This window comes from Phalacrocorax carbo, chromosome 10 (assembly GCF_963921805.1).
Source record: "Phalacrocorax carbo chromosome 10, bPhaCar2.1, whole genome shotgun sequence".
In the NCBI taxonomy this organism is placed as follows: domain Eukaryota; kingdom Metazoa; phylum Chordata; class Aves; order Suliformes; family Phalacrocoracidae; genus Phalacrocorax; species Phalacrocorax carbo.
Window position 1 is genome coordinate 22425137 of NC_087522.1, and position 16660 is coordinate 22441796.

At 38.3% G+C, this 16660-nt stretch overlaps 1 protein-coding gene across 1 annotated transcript in view; it reads right to left on the reverse strand.

The window, feature by feature from the left end:
* Positions 1 to 16660, reverse strand: part of STARD9 (StAR related lipid transfer domain containing 9) — a 119359-nt gene that overhangs the window by 27136 nt on the left and 75563 nt on the right. The window contains 6 exon segments of the mRNA XM_064462435.1: positions 1448 to 1638; positions 9288 to 9335; positions 11530 to 11633; positions 12649 to 12731; positions 13648 to 13785; positions 14699 to 14750. Of these exon segments, the coding sequence (XP_064318505.1) occupies positions 1448 to 1638; positions 9288 to 9335; positions 11530 to 11633; positions 12649 to 12731; positions 13648 to 13785; positions 14699 to 14750 (616 nt within the window).

The following is a 16660-nucleotide window of genomic DNA, read 5'->3' on the forward strand; positions in this document are numbered from 1 at the left end:
GAGAACATTAGAACCACCCAATTTCAGTGGTCAAAAACTTCTCAGGGTTTAAAATGTTCCAAATCAGTCTCTAAACTTGTTCAGGGGCAGCCCAACCCCACCAAGAAATCTTGCTGAATATGCGGATGCAAAGCAGCACCTCGGGGGGTCAGGAGACACTGACACTAAAAAATACCTCTCCAAATATGCTGTGGCTCCACCTTCTGACAGTTATTTGCCATTCAAAATCTGATCACTGATCTAGCCTTTAGTACTCTTGCATAACACTGTAGAACTTCCTAGAAATAATTCCTGTTTGAACCAAAGCATGCCTCTCTTTTTTTTAATCCAGTTTTGGTTTAAAACAAATCAGCAATGGAGAATGCAATACCACTAATTCATCATCTTTAGGGTAAATAAAACCTGCATCTTCTTTTTAATCTTAATTTGTCACACTTCAGTTTCTACCACAGAATATTTTAATGTATTTTTCTTCATTCTATAAAAGGGCAGGGGGTGTGTGTGGAAATACTGACTATATAAAAGCCAGTGAAACTCTCCTTCCCTTAACCAGGGCTGGGATTTTCGCTCTGAACTTGAGTATCATAAAATGGGCTATATTGTTGCATGTGAATCATCAGTGAAATGTGTAAAGAGAGTACCTCAACTGACACATGTCACTGTCTTGGAAGTGCTTCTTGGTTCCTATCATATCTTGTTGTTAGAGCAGTTTCTCCTGAAAGCTTATGGTAGGAACTACCACAGTCATCTCAATCTCCCAGAACAACTCACTGGATGAAGCAGAGGTACATCACAAGACAAAACACAGCAGCAGACTCTGTCTATCTTGCAACATGGCAGAGTTGCACTACGGACATGGCCTCAAGCTGCGCCAGGGGAAGTTTAGGTTGGACATTAGGAAAAACTTCTTCACTGAAAGGGTTGTCAAACATTGGAACAGGCTGCCCAGGGAGGTGGTGGCGTCTCCATCCCTGGAGGTATTTAAAAGCAGGGTAGACGTGGTGCTTGAGGATATGGTTTAGTGGTGGCCTTGGCAGTGATAGGTTATCGGTTGGACTCGATGATCTTAAGGGTCTTTTCCAACCTTAATGATTCTATGATTCTATGAGTGGAGCAAAGCTGCAGGGAGGCAGGACGGGGAGCAGCTTGGGAAACAAGAGGCTCAGTGCCACAGGGGAGAAGCATGCTGGTGCTGTCTCTCCCAGCAGCGTCCTGCAGAGCTAATTAAACAGTGCTGCTGGTGCATTGTGAAGGAGGCCCTTTAGTCCTGTTAATCAAAGCTTACTAACTGTTCTCAAGGGAAAGGCAATTATAAGAGAAAACTAGTCATAAGCCATAATAAAAGTTCTACCGACAATATAAAGGCTAACTAGGACAAAAACATCAAGAGGATGAAAGAATGCAGTAATGGAAAGGAAGTGAGAGAGGAGAAGAGGCAGGTACCCACTTTCTTGGATCTGCTGGTTGATCAGTGCTTGGTCATTTTCTAGTTCCTGCTCTGCTTTGATCTGTCCTCTCAGGATCTGCTGCTTTAAATCCTCAACATAGAGCTGCTGCCGCTGAATTTGTTTTCTGTGGAAAGCTTCCTGGTCTCTCAGTTTCTGCTTGTACTCCTCATGCACAGCATCTATTTCTCTGCTGTTAGAAATGTCGACAGTGAATTTAAACCAGAAACAAATACCAAACATTTGTAATAAAACAAGTCATCTTACAGACAACACTCAAGATACTGTTTTGTTCAATAAGAGTGCAGTATGACAAAAACTCGTGGTGGTAAAGTATCTGTGTATACGCATGTCACAGCAGGCTACAATCCTGTAAATATAAATGCCAGCAAACATGAAAGCTCTCATGGTGAAGCAGAAAGTTCCATCACCAGAAAGATAATAGCAAAAAGGATTTTAAAAATATTGTCACTTTTAACTTGGCTGTAGATCTTCCAAAAATGAAATTGAGGAAGGAGGTTGTATATATGTTATAAAATTTTATAACCACTATATAGGACATTTGTCATCTAAGTACTTCAAAGTGCTTTACAGAAACAACGAAAATTCTTCTCTGTTTTCACATCAGATGTCTCCAGCCTAGAACAGGTTACAGCATTGCTGAGATTACACTGACACTCTCTGGCAGTACCAAGGAAAGAACTTGATCATCCTATTCTCTGCTGGATGAAACAACTATATTAGGTTACTGCTTCTATATTTGGAGCAGAATTGTGATCAGAACAGTGACTAACCTGTGAAAAACTGCCTTACAGTCCCCTCCAAGATGTTTGGTTCCTGTCTGCCAAAATTTTACATGCACACACAATCAAAATAGTATCTATTCTTAACATGATCCATGATAATGTTCAAAATACATTAACCCTCTGAAAGGAATATATATTCTACCTGTCTACATGTTATCATCACAAATTCTTAACATATAAAGTTATATATAAAGGTCATATATGACCTCTGCCTGTTGTTTGTTTCTAAACACCATGTTATTTTATGAACCTCAGAAAATTAAATCTTCAAGTCCTGAAAAAATTTTTTAATATATTTTACTAATGACTTAAATTATGTATTTACTATAATAATGCATTTTTTTACTTTTAAGGAGAGCAAAGGTATCAAAACTCTGAAGAGTCCCTGAAGGTCAAAAGAAAACAAAAATATAATTGCAATTGAGTGCTCTGGGAACATCATGTTGTTTGTAAAATCCTTACCAATACAAGGTCACCAGTGCGAAAAGAGCACCTGAACTTTGCTACATAGGAATTAATTTCACATCTCCATTTAGAACTGTAAGCGTGTGTTCAAAGCAACCATTTCTGCAGCAGCAACTTTGATTCTGTGTGCTAAATTAGCAGGCAAAAACAGATGAAACAATTAAGCAGCCAAAGTCCACAAATCTTCTGGAGTAGCTTTCCATGGAACATACATTTCACTTTCTTAAGAAGCAGTGGGAAAGCCTCACTACATAAAAGCCTTAAGATTCTCCATAATTTACAATATTACTGTGACTCTCGCTCACCTGAGGAAAACAGAATTCAGGTTTTTTTTTAATGTTTGTGTGTCCAGTTCTGGGCTCCCCAGTTCAAAAAAGACAGAGAACTACTGGAGAGGGTCCAGCGGAGAGCTACCAAGATGATGAGGGGACTGGAGCCTCTCTCGTATGAGGAAAGGCTGAGAGCTGGGTTTGTTCTGCCTGGAGAAGAGGAACCTGAGGGGGGGATCTTACCAATGCTTATAAATGTCTGAAGGGTGGGTGTCAAGAGGATGGGGCCAGACTCTTTTCAGTGGTGCCCAGCGCCAGGCCAAGGGGCAACGGGCACAAGCTGGAACACGGGAAGTTCCACCTGAACATGAGGACAAACCCCTTCCCTGTGCGGGTGCCAGAGCAGGGGCACAGGCTGCCCAGAGAGGCTGTGGGGTCCCTTCCCTGGAGACATTCACCCCCCGCCTGGACGCGGCCCTGTGCCCCTGCTCTGGGGGTGCCTGCTCAAGCAGGGGGGTTGGATGAGGTGATCTCCAGAGGTCCCTTCCAACCCCTGCTGTTCTGTGATTCTGTGAAATGTAATGCTGGTGAGAATAACTGAAAAGGAACATCTTCTGTTCAATTGTCTGGCATGGTGCAAAGAGTCAGAGTTCAAACTTTGCTGCTGTCATCTGCTAAGTAGTTTGTGTCTGTTTGGGACACACAGGAACAAATTATAAGAAAAGGCAGCTCCAAGATCTGTTTGTCCTTGGCTTGACTACAAATATGCCAACAACCTGTGATTTGTAATCTTCTCCTCTCGGATAAACTTTAATTGATTCCCAGGAAACAGGAGTGGGATGCCTCATTTCTCATTCAGCTGATGTAGGTTTGAATTGACACTTCACTGCAGCACTGAAATGTTTGTATGGCCATTACAAATCTCCAGCTCTTCAGGTATTTATAATGCCACCAACTACTGAGGGACAAACTCAGAGATTAAAGCTAGACTGGTTAACTAAAAAAGAATCACTTTTTGAACATAGTGTTAAATCTGAAGTTAGGAAAAGCTTCCATGGTTTTAATAAGTCTGAGGAAGGCTTTCCCTGAATGCAGCTTCCAGGTTATCTGCCATATTTTCCAAGGGAAATGTAATGGACCAGCCATATAATCTGGAGGTTAAAAGTACTGATCTGAGACAAAAACCTCCCTGATTTTGGAGCAGTTATATCACCTCTGTGCTTTCACGTACGTAGGCTGCAAGGTCTTCAGGGTGAGGACTGCCTCTGGATGCCGATGCACTAAACCTAACAGAGCCCTGATGTCAGCTGAAGCCGCCTCTTGCCAATACACTAAAACTAATAAACCTTAATAGCAGCTGTAAATGTTAAGTCTCTGCACATACTCTGATGACGGGGTAGTCTTTAACCTGTTTCGCTAACAGACATATAAAAGCTTTGATTCCTATGGTGGTATGAAAGTTGAAAATGTGAATCTAAATTTGGTACTGGACAACTGCATGACCTTGGACAAGTCACTTAGTCCGAGACACGTGTGAAAGAAGCAAAGTACATTCATCCAAAAGGAGTGATGAGGATCTGTTAACATTATCAAGTATAAAGAAAGGCAATTATCAGAATATCTGGTTTCTATTCATTTATCATTATTAGCACCATTCTGTATCAGATTGAGGAAACTGGGTAAATCATTGCCAATATAGCTGAAAAGTGGAGCATGAGATTAAAACGGTAGACAAAGCATTCTTGTTTTGCAAACATAAAATTCCTTTTACAAAATGTCTCATTCTCTTCCTCACCATGACTTTTAGCTCTCGGTCATCCTTCCCAAAAAATCGACCTATCAGAGTTCAAACTGTTTACAAATTGAAACCCAGAACGTTTAAGTATGGAACAACTCAGTGTTGTATTTCAATCCAAAGACCTCACAATGCTCACAGATGTGGTTAGGTAACATCTGTTTACAGCTGGGAGAGGCTCACAAGGTCTTCCCATACTTTCCAACAATGCTGAAACCACCCCACCCCCATGTTCCAAAGTATCAGGGAATAAGCAATGCAAACAATGCACATGGAAGTGTATCGTTTGCTGTTCTCAGCAACACTAGCATATTCCCTCATTTTGTGGTAATGCCTTTTTGCTGAACTGACATGAAACTGTAAGATCCTTTCCAACACATGTGTGTGTTGGGACACAGAGCAGAACACGATGCAGGCCAAACTGATGTTATTAATCACAGCTTCACACTGCGACTACACCCCAAAAAGACAGAATACAGAGTCATACCCATACGTCACTTTAAACCTTGGAAAAGCAAGCACGACACAGCAACCATTACAGTATTATTACTGCTTTTGTTCTGGTGATGTAGCTAGTTGGTACAATTCTCTCTTTCTAAGGTTAAAGTTTTTATAATAAAACACCATTGCTGAAGGTATATATATGAATTGCAGTTCTGCTCCTATAGCAGGGCCTCTTTGCTTCACCTCCTAATTTTTAATAGTACAAAACAAAAACCAGGTGGGACATAAAGACAGATCTAAATACAGAGGTTGAACATTAAACAGCGTTTTACGAAGTGGCTTCTTAAAGATGGTTTCCTCAAGCGGAACAAGATGATAATGAAAATTCATGCAGAGCCACTTACATAAGACAGGTATACCAGAAGATGTTTTTCCTCTGGCTGTGAGACAACTGACTGTGAGAGCAAAGTGACTGGCTCATTTGGGTTTGGGATACATATCTGTCTCTCACAGAAACTGCTGAAACCAAGAACATGAAGTAAGAATGCTCCCTTTCTACCTCCAAACATGCTATGTCACGTCAATACACACTTGCTGGTTTGTGGAAATAACACAACAAACTAAACTAAAGAAAATGAGGTGACAATGGCCCTGAAAGAAAATAACAGATTCACACACACTTCATAGATAAATCACCTAATAGACAATTTAAAGAACAATCAGTTTGTGTAATACATGTTTGGAACGATTAAACTAAAACCACATATCAATCCGGCTGACATAAGAATTTAGCCATATTCTGTAATAGGTAGATGAAATCACTAACTTCTTTCACCTAAAACATCTTAAATCAGTTGCACTGTTAACTTTAAGCTTGAAATACAATTTCTGCTATTGCTTGTATTCCTGCTTTCCCACATAAGGGAATCCACCCTTGGTATAGTTCAAGCAGGAAATAATATAACCTCAGGACAAACATACAACAAAAAGCTTCATTTTTGTAGGTAGAAAGACATACATAAAATTTTCTTTTCATGGGACTAGCATACTCTGGCATATAGCATATAAAAAAAGAAAAAAAAATGCATTTAATGTCATAAAAGCATGCAGATTTCCAGGTGTACCAAATGCAGTAAGAAGCATCAACAGTCACCCCTCCTCCAAGTAAACCCTTAAAAACAGCAACTAAAATTACAACAACAGAAGGATACCAACCTTAAACTAAAGATTATCACAAATTACTGGGAAAATTTTCATATTATACCAATGCTGCTGGATTGTTTTTCCATCTCATTTTTCTCTTCACAAAGTTTGCATGATGCATGCTAAATGAACCATCTGTAAATCCACATTTTTTCCAGCCTGTTTTGTCGCTAGTTCTCCGGGATCCTATTGTGCAATTCTCCTCCCCTCTTCCCCAAACACTTCTCCTGCTGATGCAGAGGCTGGCGGCTGCTACAGCATAATGCAGTTTTCAGTAACTATGGCAGCAATAGCTCTGTGGTGAGGCTGAATGCCTTCTGCAACAAAATCTTAAGGCTCAAATAGAGAAACTCAAGGGAAAATAACCACTGTTCTTAAAAGCTGAAATTTGCCAATTTTCCCAAAGAAAACATCAGCCAAGTCAGCACCCCCATCCTTCTGTCTGCTTAGTGTTCAAGTCCCATTTTTCTTTTAAGAATTATTTTTTTCCAGGGGAAAAAGAGTTAATAATAAAGCAGAAAAAAAGATTTTGGCAAGGCATTTTGCACCCTTGCAAATCCCAGCACTGAGAGCAATCACCAGCCAGGGTTACAAGTCTACCCACTGATATACATCCACCCCCGGCTCCATCCTCCCCCTCCACCCGTATCCAATCCAGGACCCTTCCCGCAGGGCCTCAGAGCATCACGCAGCAGCAGGCAACACGCAGCTGCGCGGGATTGTACATCTGCTTCTGCCTAGCACAGAGGCTCAAACCTCTCCCTTCTCGTCCCTAAAGCAAAGGGAAGAGCGACGAAGGAGGTACGAAGACCTTGTATTATCATGTCCTGAAGCAATGCCACTCACACAATTCAAAGCACAAGCTGGGGGATGGGGTGCAGGAGGTGGGAACCAGAAATCAGTCAAAACAGCCAGCTGAGTCAGAAACCTTTAGAAATAAGGAACCTCTGGAAATGTACACACAGAGTAATCCCTTTCACGGAAGTTACAATCAGGTGAAGCATTATCTGGATTTCTGATTAGCTGGTTTGCTTGCAGAAGAAGCACACCTGTGCATTTTTAATGTTTTTTTTTGTTTTTGTTTGTGTGCTTGGTTTTTTTTTAGCCTTTCCATGCAAAACCTCATTTTTTTATTTGCCTAAGCCCCAAAACAACAGGAAGGCAACGACTTATTTAAGGCAACCCTTTAAATGCACTTCTAAAACAGACCTCTTTTTGGCAAGTAGTCACAGGCACAAGACACAGCCACACGCTCCAGTAAAGGTCACCGCTGCCTTGCTAAATTCCAGTTCAGCTGGAACTACAATCTATCACAGGTTTTCCACTTATGATTTCAGTTATATATAGAATCAGTTAGTTCCCCTGCTAACACACTATATGTGCTTCTGCTGTAAGTTGGAGGGTTGCTGTAAAAGACACAGGGCCTTTCTCTGTGAAATGAAATATCTGAGGGATCTTTTAAAAGATGCAGAAGATTTCTTTGACTTGTGTTTATAGAGCACTTTGAAATTCTCAGATGAAAGCTGTTAGTAAGAACTCAGACTATTATTTTTATAAGTATTAGTTGGACATGTTAACCCTATCAAATTAGAATAATAAGCATCAGATGCCATATCTACGGGCACTGTTTCCTTTCCAGCTCAGCAGAATTTCACACATTCTTAAGATTATATTTTTTCCCAGATTAACAATGTTGGTATTTTTAAGGAAAGAACTTAAACGTGTTCCAAGCAGCTAAAATAGTTCAGTGTAGTGCTACACCACTGGAGTCTAATGCAACAACTCCTGTTTGTTTTGGTTTTTTTTCAAACCAGCAAGACAACAAAATCAGAGTTTATATTTATATAGAGTATGGTATTAAGGCAATGACAGGAGCAAGAACTTCATTATCTGCTTGTTTGTGGTGATGATTTCATGTGATGCTTGGTGCCAGACACAAGCCTTCTGTGTGTTTGCTGGCTGACAACAAACATCAGAAGTTTGAAGTGTTGCGGCTCTTCTGAGTAGGGTGTATGAGCAAACAGCCAAGTAAGAGTACACTGAATCACAGCCCTTTTCAAGGAAAGTTTCATGCCTAAAATTTTAATATTTGGGTGCAGTCACAGAAATTAGTTCTGTTTCTCATTTCTCAAAATATTTTAACATACAATCAGAGGTTAAACTGGTAATTCAACCCATGAAAAACAGATGAGAAAAAAGTCATACTGACAGCATGGGAGATAAGACTGTAAGTAATCATTACCATAACATGTATGCTCATATGTTCAGAAATAAAAAAGTCCAGAAGAAAGCAAAGTACCATCAGTTCCTGATTAAAGAGTACTTAAACCCATGGAAGCCCAACACTTTCCGAATTATTTTTGTGTGCAGCTGCTGTGCCTCTTCGCATGAATAAGATGTGCTATGCTAGGAATTTTGGTTTTGGACTCTTCCATAAAGCCATTTTCTTCTCACCAGAAAAGAACCCAATTTGTCCAAGGAGTTTTCAATATACTAGTGAGTATTCACAGAACCTACTACTGACATAAAATTTAATATATTTTAGGGTTCTTATATATTGTAAATTGGTGGCAGCTTCAGTGTAAACCCTACTCTAGTCATGGCTTTAAAATACAGGTTACACATGCAAGAAAGTTGCAAACCATTTGCACAAGATCTAGTGGAAATAAAGAACATGGTTGCAGAGACTTGCCTATGACTCAGCTGCATGAACAGATTCTTGTTTCAACATAATAAAATAAAATTAAAGCTTGAAGCCTAGTTTCCATCTCTTCTGGAGGAAACTGGTGTAGCACAGAAGAAAGACAAAGTTAGAGGGGCCAAAAAATTCAGCATGATTTAGACACATTAATACTCTTACCTCAGTTCAGGAGAACATTTGTTTTCTCTACAGTTTCTACATTTTTGACTGTAAAAATAAAAATAGGAAATCATAAAGATGTTCAAAAAGAAGGCAAGAAAACTTCACTGAAACCTATTATACAGAGATGTTATTGCTGTTTGCAGCAGAGGAAGGCTCTAAGATGCAGGTTGCTGCCAGCTGGGAGAGGATCAAGAACTACCAAGTGCAGGGGGCAGGAGAGAGACACACACGCATAGCTCGTCCTGTTCTTATATTTTCCTCTAAGCACCTCTTTCTGACAGAGGCAAGACACTGCAACAGGTGGACTTTTAATGATGAGCAAACAAACTCCCTGTAGTCCACTGAGTCCTATGTTACTGTTTGCAAAGTAACTCAGACACACCTTTTAGTACTTGACATTGACTTTTCTTCATGAAAGCTGGACATATGTATAATTATATTCTTATATTATAAGTCTTAGGCTAGATGTCTCAATCATAACCCCCTCCATGAGCAAAACCACTTCTCTGGACAGAAACACAGGCTTACTGGTTACTGTAAAGGAAGGCTTAGTGGATCAATTCAGTTTACCTTTGCCAAAAAACTATTCAAGAAGAAAAAAGACCACTGGATTATGCAAAGTGAAAGACAACTAATATTAGACATAGTTTATAGCTTATTCCTGTAAGAGATGGACATTAATAAAAATCAAGCGAATGCAATACCATAATGCTTTTCATTTTCACTGAAGCAACCGTTTGAAACATTCTAGTTAAGTACAAGGGTAATGTTAAGCAATGTAATATGCATAGTCCTGTCCAGGTGATTAAAAAATTGATCAACACAAACAAATCTGCTAGCTGAATGTGGTCTGAAAAAAATCAATCAGAAATGTTCTTCAGTTTTGTCAGGTTAAAAAGGGGAAAACCAAGTGCAATTCTGTGCTAAACTGTTCACAATGCTTCAGGATTTCTGGAGCTTTTTTAAGGAACATCAACAAATTTCTGTGACAAAAGCTCCACGTCTAATGTTTATACCTATGTAAAGAGCAATCTGATATTTACTTTTGAAGGCCATTAGAGAAACCCTTATTTTTACATTATTTGTAATTTTTACAAAGAAAATAATAGCAGTGATGTGTAAAATGTACCTTGGTAAAGAAACAAAATTTAATACCATTTTGTATAGAAAAGTATCACTGCAGCAAATGAAAAGCAAATGCAGATATTAGATACATTAAAGAGAACACATAGAAACACAATATCCAAGGTGGAAAGCAAGCCACTTGACTAGAAGTATGAAGAGATGTTCAAAACAGAGATAACATTTTATGCTCATAAAAACAAGATGAGGTTCTTCCTCTAGAAAGAGATGAAAGATTCCCAGTATGTTACCACACCAAAAACACTCTAGCAAGAAGCAGAACTATCAACAGATATGAAAGAGAAGATGGCTTTTTCTTGCCTTTAACAGGTCAATTGAATGTGCCAGGCTGAGAGGAAGTAAAAAAGAGAAAGAACCCAATTACATTGAATTCTGTGATATTCTGTTTTCAATGTTATGAACTGAAACACAGGAGATATCTTAATTCATTTTCCTGATACATATTTCTCACTGTCTTCACCACCCCATTCTTTCCCTTTCAGAAAGGCTTTGCCATGAAAAGCATACACTAGACACTGTGACTATGAGCAGCTCTTCAACATTTTGGATGTAGTCTATGCCCTTTTTACTGATCAGTTTAAAAAAAAAGAGAGAATTACAATGGCTTTCTGAGATGAGGGTTCAATGAGGACTTGAACTGAAGGGAATTTATGAATAAACAAACCTTTTGACTTCCACAACAAATTAGCAGGGAAACAGAATTGGTAATCATTACCTTGGCGAAATCATATCTAGAAAAGTCGATTCTGTGCACTGAAGTAAGAATATTGTAAAAATTGTAGATTAGCTTGTAAATCAAAACAGCTATAATGAAGATGTGCAAGTGAACTGAATTAAGGCTGACAGTCTCATCTGAGGGATTTTCTTGATTGTGCATTAATATTCATGTACATCAAGAAATAACTTTTCAGGTTTGTTGCTTGTATATCATAACACTGTAGATTAGTCAGCTGGCCAATGCATTTTCTCAGACACTTCTATTTGATCACTTGAGGACCTATTGCATATAGAGCTTAGTTTTGTCTGAACCAAGTCCTAGATTCAGACATCATCCCACATGAGAAATTATTTGCTTGTTTGGTTTTTTTAAACTTACTTGTCAAGAGAAGAAGGGATATAGTGAGAGGAATGGCTGCAAGTTCCATCCAAGTTGAGCCAGTCCAAAGCTCCACAACTCAGAATGGGTGGGGTTTCACTAATCTACAAAACACATGACATGAGAACAGGAAGAAAAAAATATCACAGCAACCCAGGAACTTCCAAGTTATCATTAATACTGCTGTTGCTAACTACTGTGTGCAATGCTGCATAATACCTCCCATGCAAGTTCATAATCCTACTTACACTTCTGCTTAGTCTTTGATAATTTGCAAAATTGCTAAGTATTTGTTACTCAGCACACCTCTTCTTGTAGCTCTGTTTTAACGTACTGCACATTTCATTAATCAAGAAATTAAGAATGAAAACAAATGGAAGTTAATCCCCTTATTTCAACTAAAGAAGTGGGGTACAAGAGGACAGTTGAGCAGAAGGTATAAAATGTTACTATATGAAAATCCATTTTTAAAGGTAGGTTCTTGCCTATATCAGTTGGTAGCATGGTTATGCCCTAAATCAGAAAATTTACATTAAGCTAGGTTTTTTAGTTATATATGCCAGTAATTTTAAGAATGATTTTTTTGGAAACATTATTGAACTAGCTGAGCAAATAATATCTTGCAGCAGTTAGTTCCTGAGATTAACATACCAAGAATTATTTGATCTACTTCTGATGTGTGTAACAATTAAGTACTTTCAGAGTCAACAATACTTAAGCACTTAATCCCATAAATTTTCCATTTCTTCTAGTTATCTCATTCGGGATGGCGAAATGACAGAGAAAGAAAATAATTCAGGAAATTATCAAATGTGGAAAGATTCCTAACTGGTCTTTTCACTGCAGCATTCTGTCTTTCTGTTTCAATCCTACTGTAGTCATGACTAGAAATAGGAAACACTAAATTATTCAAGGGGTCTGCATCATCTTTTGCTAAGCACATCTGAAAGTAGCGCTAGTGTCCTTCCACAAAAGGCTTAGCATCATTACAGACCATTAGACAGAGGAAATGAAGCAAGGGAATATGATGATGAGCAGAAACACTACCTATATCAGGCTGGCTGAAATTAGGAAAATCAATGAAGAATTAAGAGAGAAAAATACAGTTTTAGAACTTACTGATCTTTTTTGTCTTAAGATAGCAGCTTCTGCTGGGTGATTGAATCTAAACTTATGAGACTTGCCAAGGACAACTAGGGCCCCTGTGAACAAAAATTAATTAGAAATCTAGAGAGACATAATTCATCAAACAGTTGGTCCTAGAATGTTAGCAGCATCTTAACTCCAGTATACAGACTACAGCATATACAAACTACTACAGAATAGTACGTTCAAAAAAAAATATTCTGAGCAACAGCTTTCTGACCATCACAGAGCAGAGAATGATTTTTTAAATTTGCCACTATGGAACAGCAGAGCTATCATTTTATAATGACAGCATCTGAGCAAACCGATCTTGGAGATCTCTGCAAACTCAACAGAACAGTAAATTCCCTGTTCATATTAAAGACCAGCATGACTTCATATCGAAAACAGAACCAACCCACTGCTGGAAACTTGCCTTTTACACTGTCTTTTTAAGAATCCAGATCACTGCAAGTTCCCACAAACCGGATATTTTATTTTTTTTATTTTAAACAACCTGTAAATATGGGAGCCCGATCCATTCCATCTGAGCTCATTCACTGTTGCCTATGATTCAGTGGCTAGTACCCTCCACCTAAACACACTGTGAAAAAGCTGAAGGTCATTTTAACCACATTACATAATTGCCAAAAAACCCTGCCAGTGGTCAGCTGGCTTAGAGCCAGTCTCTACTACTTTCCACAACAGTGCCTCTGACTACAGATCTTCCCTTTTCAGAAGGCTACAGACTACTGCTGCTAACAGGGGTCTTAACATTGTCACCTGTGTCTTCCTTTTACTTTCTGTGGTGTACTTAATTTACCTGTCCCGGTGTGGAAGCTCTAGCCATGGATCTAACCTTGTGGTGCTAGGCAGCAGTAGGAGACTGAAAGATGTATTTCTTAGATCTGCATGAGTTCCATAAATCCTTGTCTCTAAACTCCAGAGGTAAGCCGATTATAATGCAGCATTCGCAGAAAAAGCAAGCCTTACCTTGTGACAGACGACATGATTCAGTGACTTCACATCCATTCACAGTGCAGTGTGCACCCTGAACTGGTCTCAGCGTCACAATCCCACAGTTGTTGTCTATCATGCAATGATCCCTTTCGATCCATCGTCCCTGCAAAACTACAACGTATAGATGTTTTATCTCACCTGTTGAAGGGGTTGGCTTTGAACTATTTTCCTCAGAATGAAGTACCATGCACTGTTTGACCCTATTACTGCATACTTTGTACCTCAAAGAATTATGTCATGTGCAGAACAAGGAGATTAAAATGTTGGTTTTGACTGCTAGCCAAGTACCCAATCACAGAAAAAACTTACTTGATTGAAATTAGTGAGATTGCTCTTTTGAAGTATTTCTGGTTCTGGAAAACTATACGTTACTTTCTGATCTGTGAGCTGATGTGCAAATTCTTCTGTTGTGCTGAATTTTCCTATTACTATTATGGCGTTTATTGTTTATATTTTACTAACCTACTGGCAGAAGATAATCAAACTTAAACTTAGCAGAACTAACCAGAGCTGAGATTCCATAGTCTCCAATTTCAGTATAAAGTTTCAACTCTATATCACAACTTGTAGCTCTTGAGATTGACTGTTAAAATTAAGAGCAGAATTGAAATAAAAAGTATTCTGAATAATTTGAATTGTATAGCTAAAATAGTCTGCCCAAGTAGAGTTGAAAAGCATTTTCAATGTCTCACGATCACTTGTGCAACTAGTTTAGGATAGAACATATCAAGATTTGGATGTTGGACTAAGATATTTTTAAACACTTGCATAGCATTCCACAAGTGGGAAGAAAATTCTGAAGAGATCTCAATTAGGGTAAGACCTTTGACTTTTTGACTTGGTAAACAAAACCAAAAAATAACCAAAAGATTTTAGCCAACTTAATTATTGTCTTCTACTTACCTTCCTCTCTAAAGAAAGCTGGCAAACAGAAACATTACCTGTCATATTACACATGACAAACGTAAACCTCTTGGTTTGACCTGACCATGTAATAAAATAATTTGTAATATCATTCTCTTACCAATGTCTTGATCTTGGTCTGAATCACTTCTTCCAATTTTGGTTGTTCCTTCCTAAAACAAGAAAAGAATTAATTTAAAAGTTGTTTCCTGAAAGTGGATTATATATCATAATTAAAAAAGCTTTGGTACAGCATCTTAGCAAATCCCTGAAACAAATTGTCTCTGAATGACTGAATTGTTTAGAGCAAACTCTATCTAATACTTCATAGTACCTGAGCCTGCTGTGCCCATAGCAATGTGATTGCTCCTTACCCTGCAGCTAGGTCAGCTTCTCCTATTACAACTCCAGTAGACAAAGTAACCCTCAGTAGATGATTTCTGGACTGTGCTTGAAACAAATATTTTGAATATGAACACATATTCTGATGCTCTGAACTTCTACAGTGAGGCTTGCTGTTGGCAGAAATGAGATAACTCTTTTTATAAATATCCATGCAGGAAGAAAGAAGCTGCAAAATGACTATTCAGTTAATTAGGCTTTTCAGATAAAAAAGTAACAGAATTCCTATTTTGTAAGGGAACTATGTCATAGATTATGAATTCTTCAAACTACCTACTAAAGGAGAACTTTCTTCTGAAACTTAAATGATGCTTACAAAAATTCTTCTTGGTGATTATGGTATATACGAAGTTCCCAAACTTCATGATTCAATAACTTCAAAGAAAAGAACTGCCTAGGAACAAAAGTCTCCAGAACACACAGATTCAAATCATATTATGGGCCAGTAATGGAAGGGAGACAGTATTCTTATGGTACAGTGCAAATATCAAGAAAACAGCAGCATTTAAGCAATACTATGAGAACAAAAACTACCAAAAAAAAAAAAAGAATTAATTTACCAGCTGTCTAGTATGTTCCTTTACCGGTTCTATCTTTTTCCTTAGGAAAACAAAGCAAGATCATTTCCCAGCTCTGAAGAGACATTATACTTGATTACTGTAAACTGATTAGTGAATGCACTCTAAAACAACTGTAGTGGCAACTCCTTCAGTCATATTAAAATTAATGATGGTCATTAAACTAGTCGATTTTTGTATTCTAATTAGAATAAATTGAATATGCTTTCTGCTCCAAGTATAATTATAACCTAGATTTAAAGATGAAGCAAGAAGTAGCAATCAGAAGCCTGAAGACTGGGAAAAGGGAAGCTGTGTATTACTGTAAGATGATGCAGTTATTGGTAGTTACGGGTAAATCACAGTGGTTTTGTGCATTGGAGGGAAAGGGGATGACTATCCTTTAGTTCCTCACAGAGCTCACCTACCTGAACCAACCAACAGAGCCCTCTGCTACAAGCCCTGCTGAGACTCCCTCGCTGGAGAGGCTGAAAGCTGGATTGTCCCCAGTGCCCCTGCTTTTGAGTAATCATCGAGTTACATGTCAGCTTAAAGTCCAGTGGACTCAACCACAAAATATCCACCTGGCTTGGCCACAACTTGTAGAAAACTTATGATCCATATGGCCTTTGACTTACCTCACACAATCAAGCGAGTTAACATGTATTTCATACAAAGAGAAGTAAGCCAACTCCTAACACACCTCTTCATCAATTATCTTCTTGAGCAAACAAATAAATAGTTATTTTAATTCCAAAATAAACTTCATTTCCAATGTGCTGATATAACTCTCTGGTAATACAATTTAAATCAGAAAATTACAGCAGTATTGGCTTATGAAATTCACAATAGTACCCATGTTAGTGGAGTGATTTCGGGTGAGTTTAAGTACAACTAAAAATTGAGCTGAGAGCAAGGGTATGGATACAATACAAGCAAACTAACTCAACTTAAAGAAGAAAACTAAACAAAAATTGAGCTAATAATGTAAATATTTATACTCTTTCCTAATTTAATATTGAGTATTCTACCTGAAAAAGTGAAAGACAGATGATTCAGATTAAATGATCACACAACTTCACCTTAACATATCAAGGTACATCTTCAGATCTATTTAGGTGCTT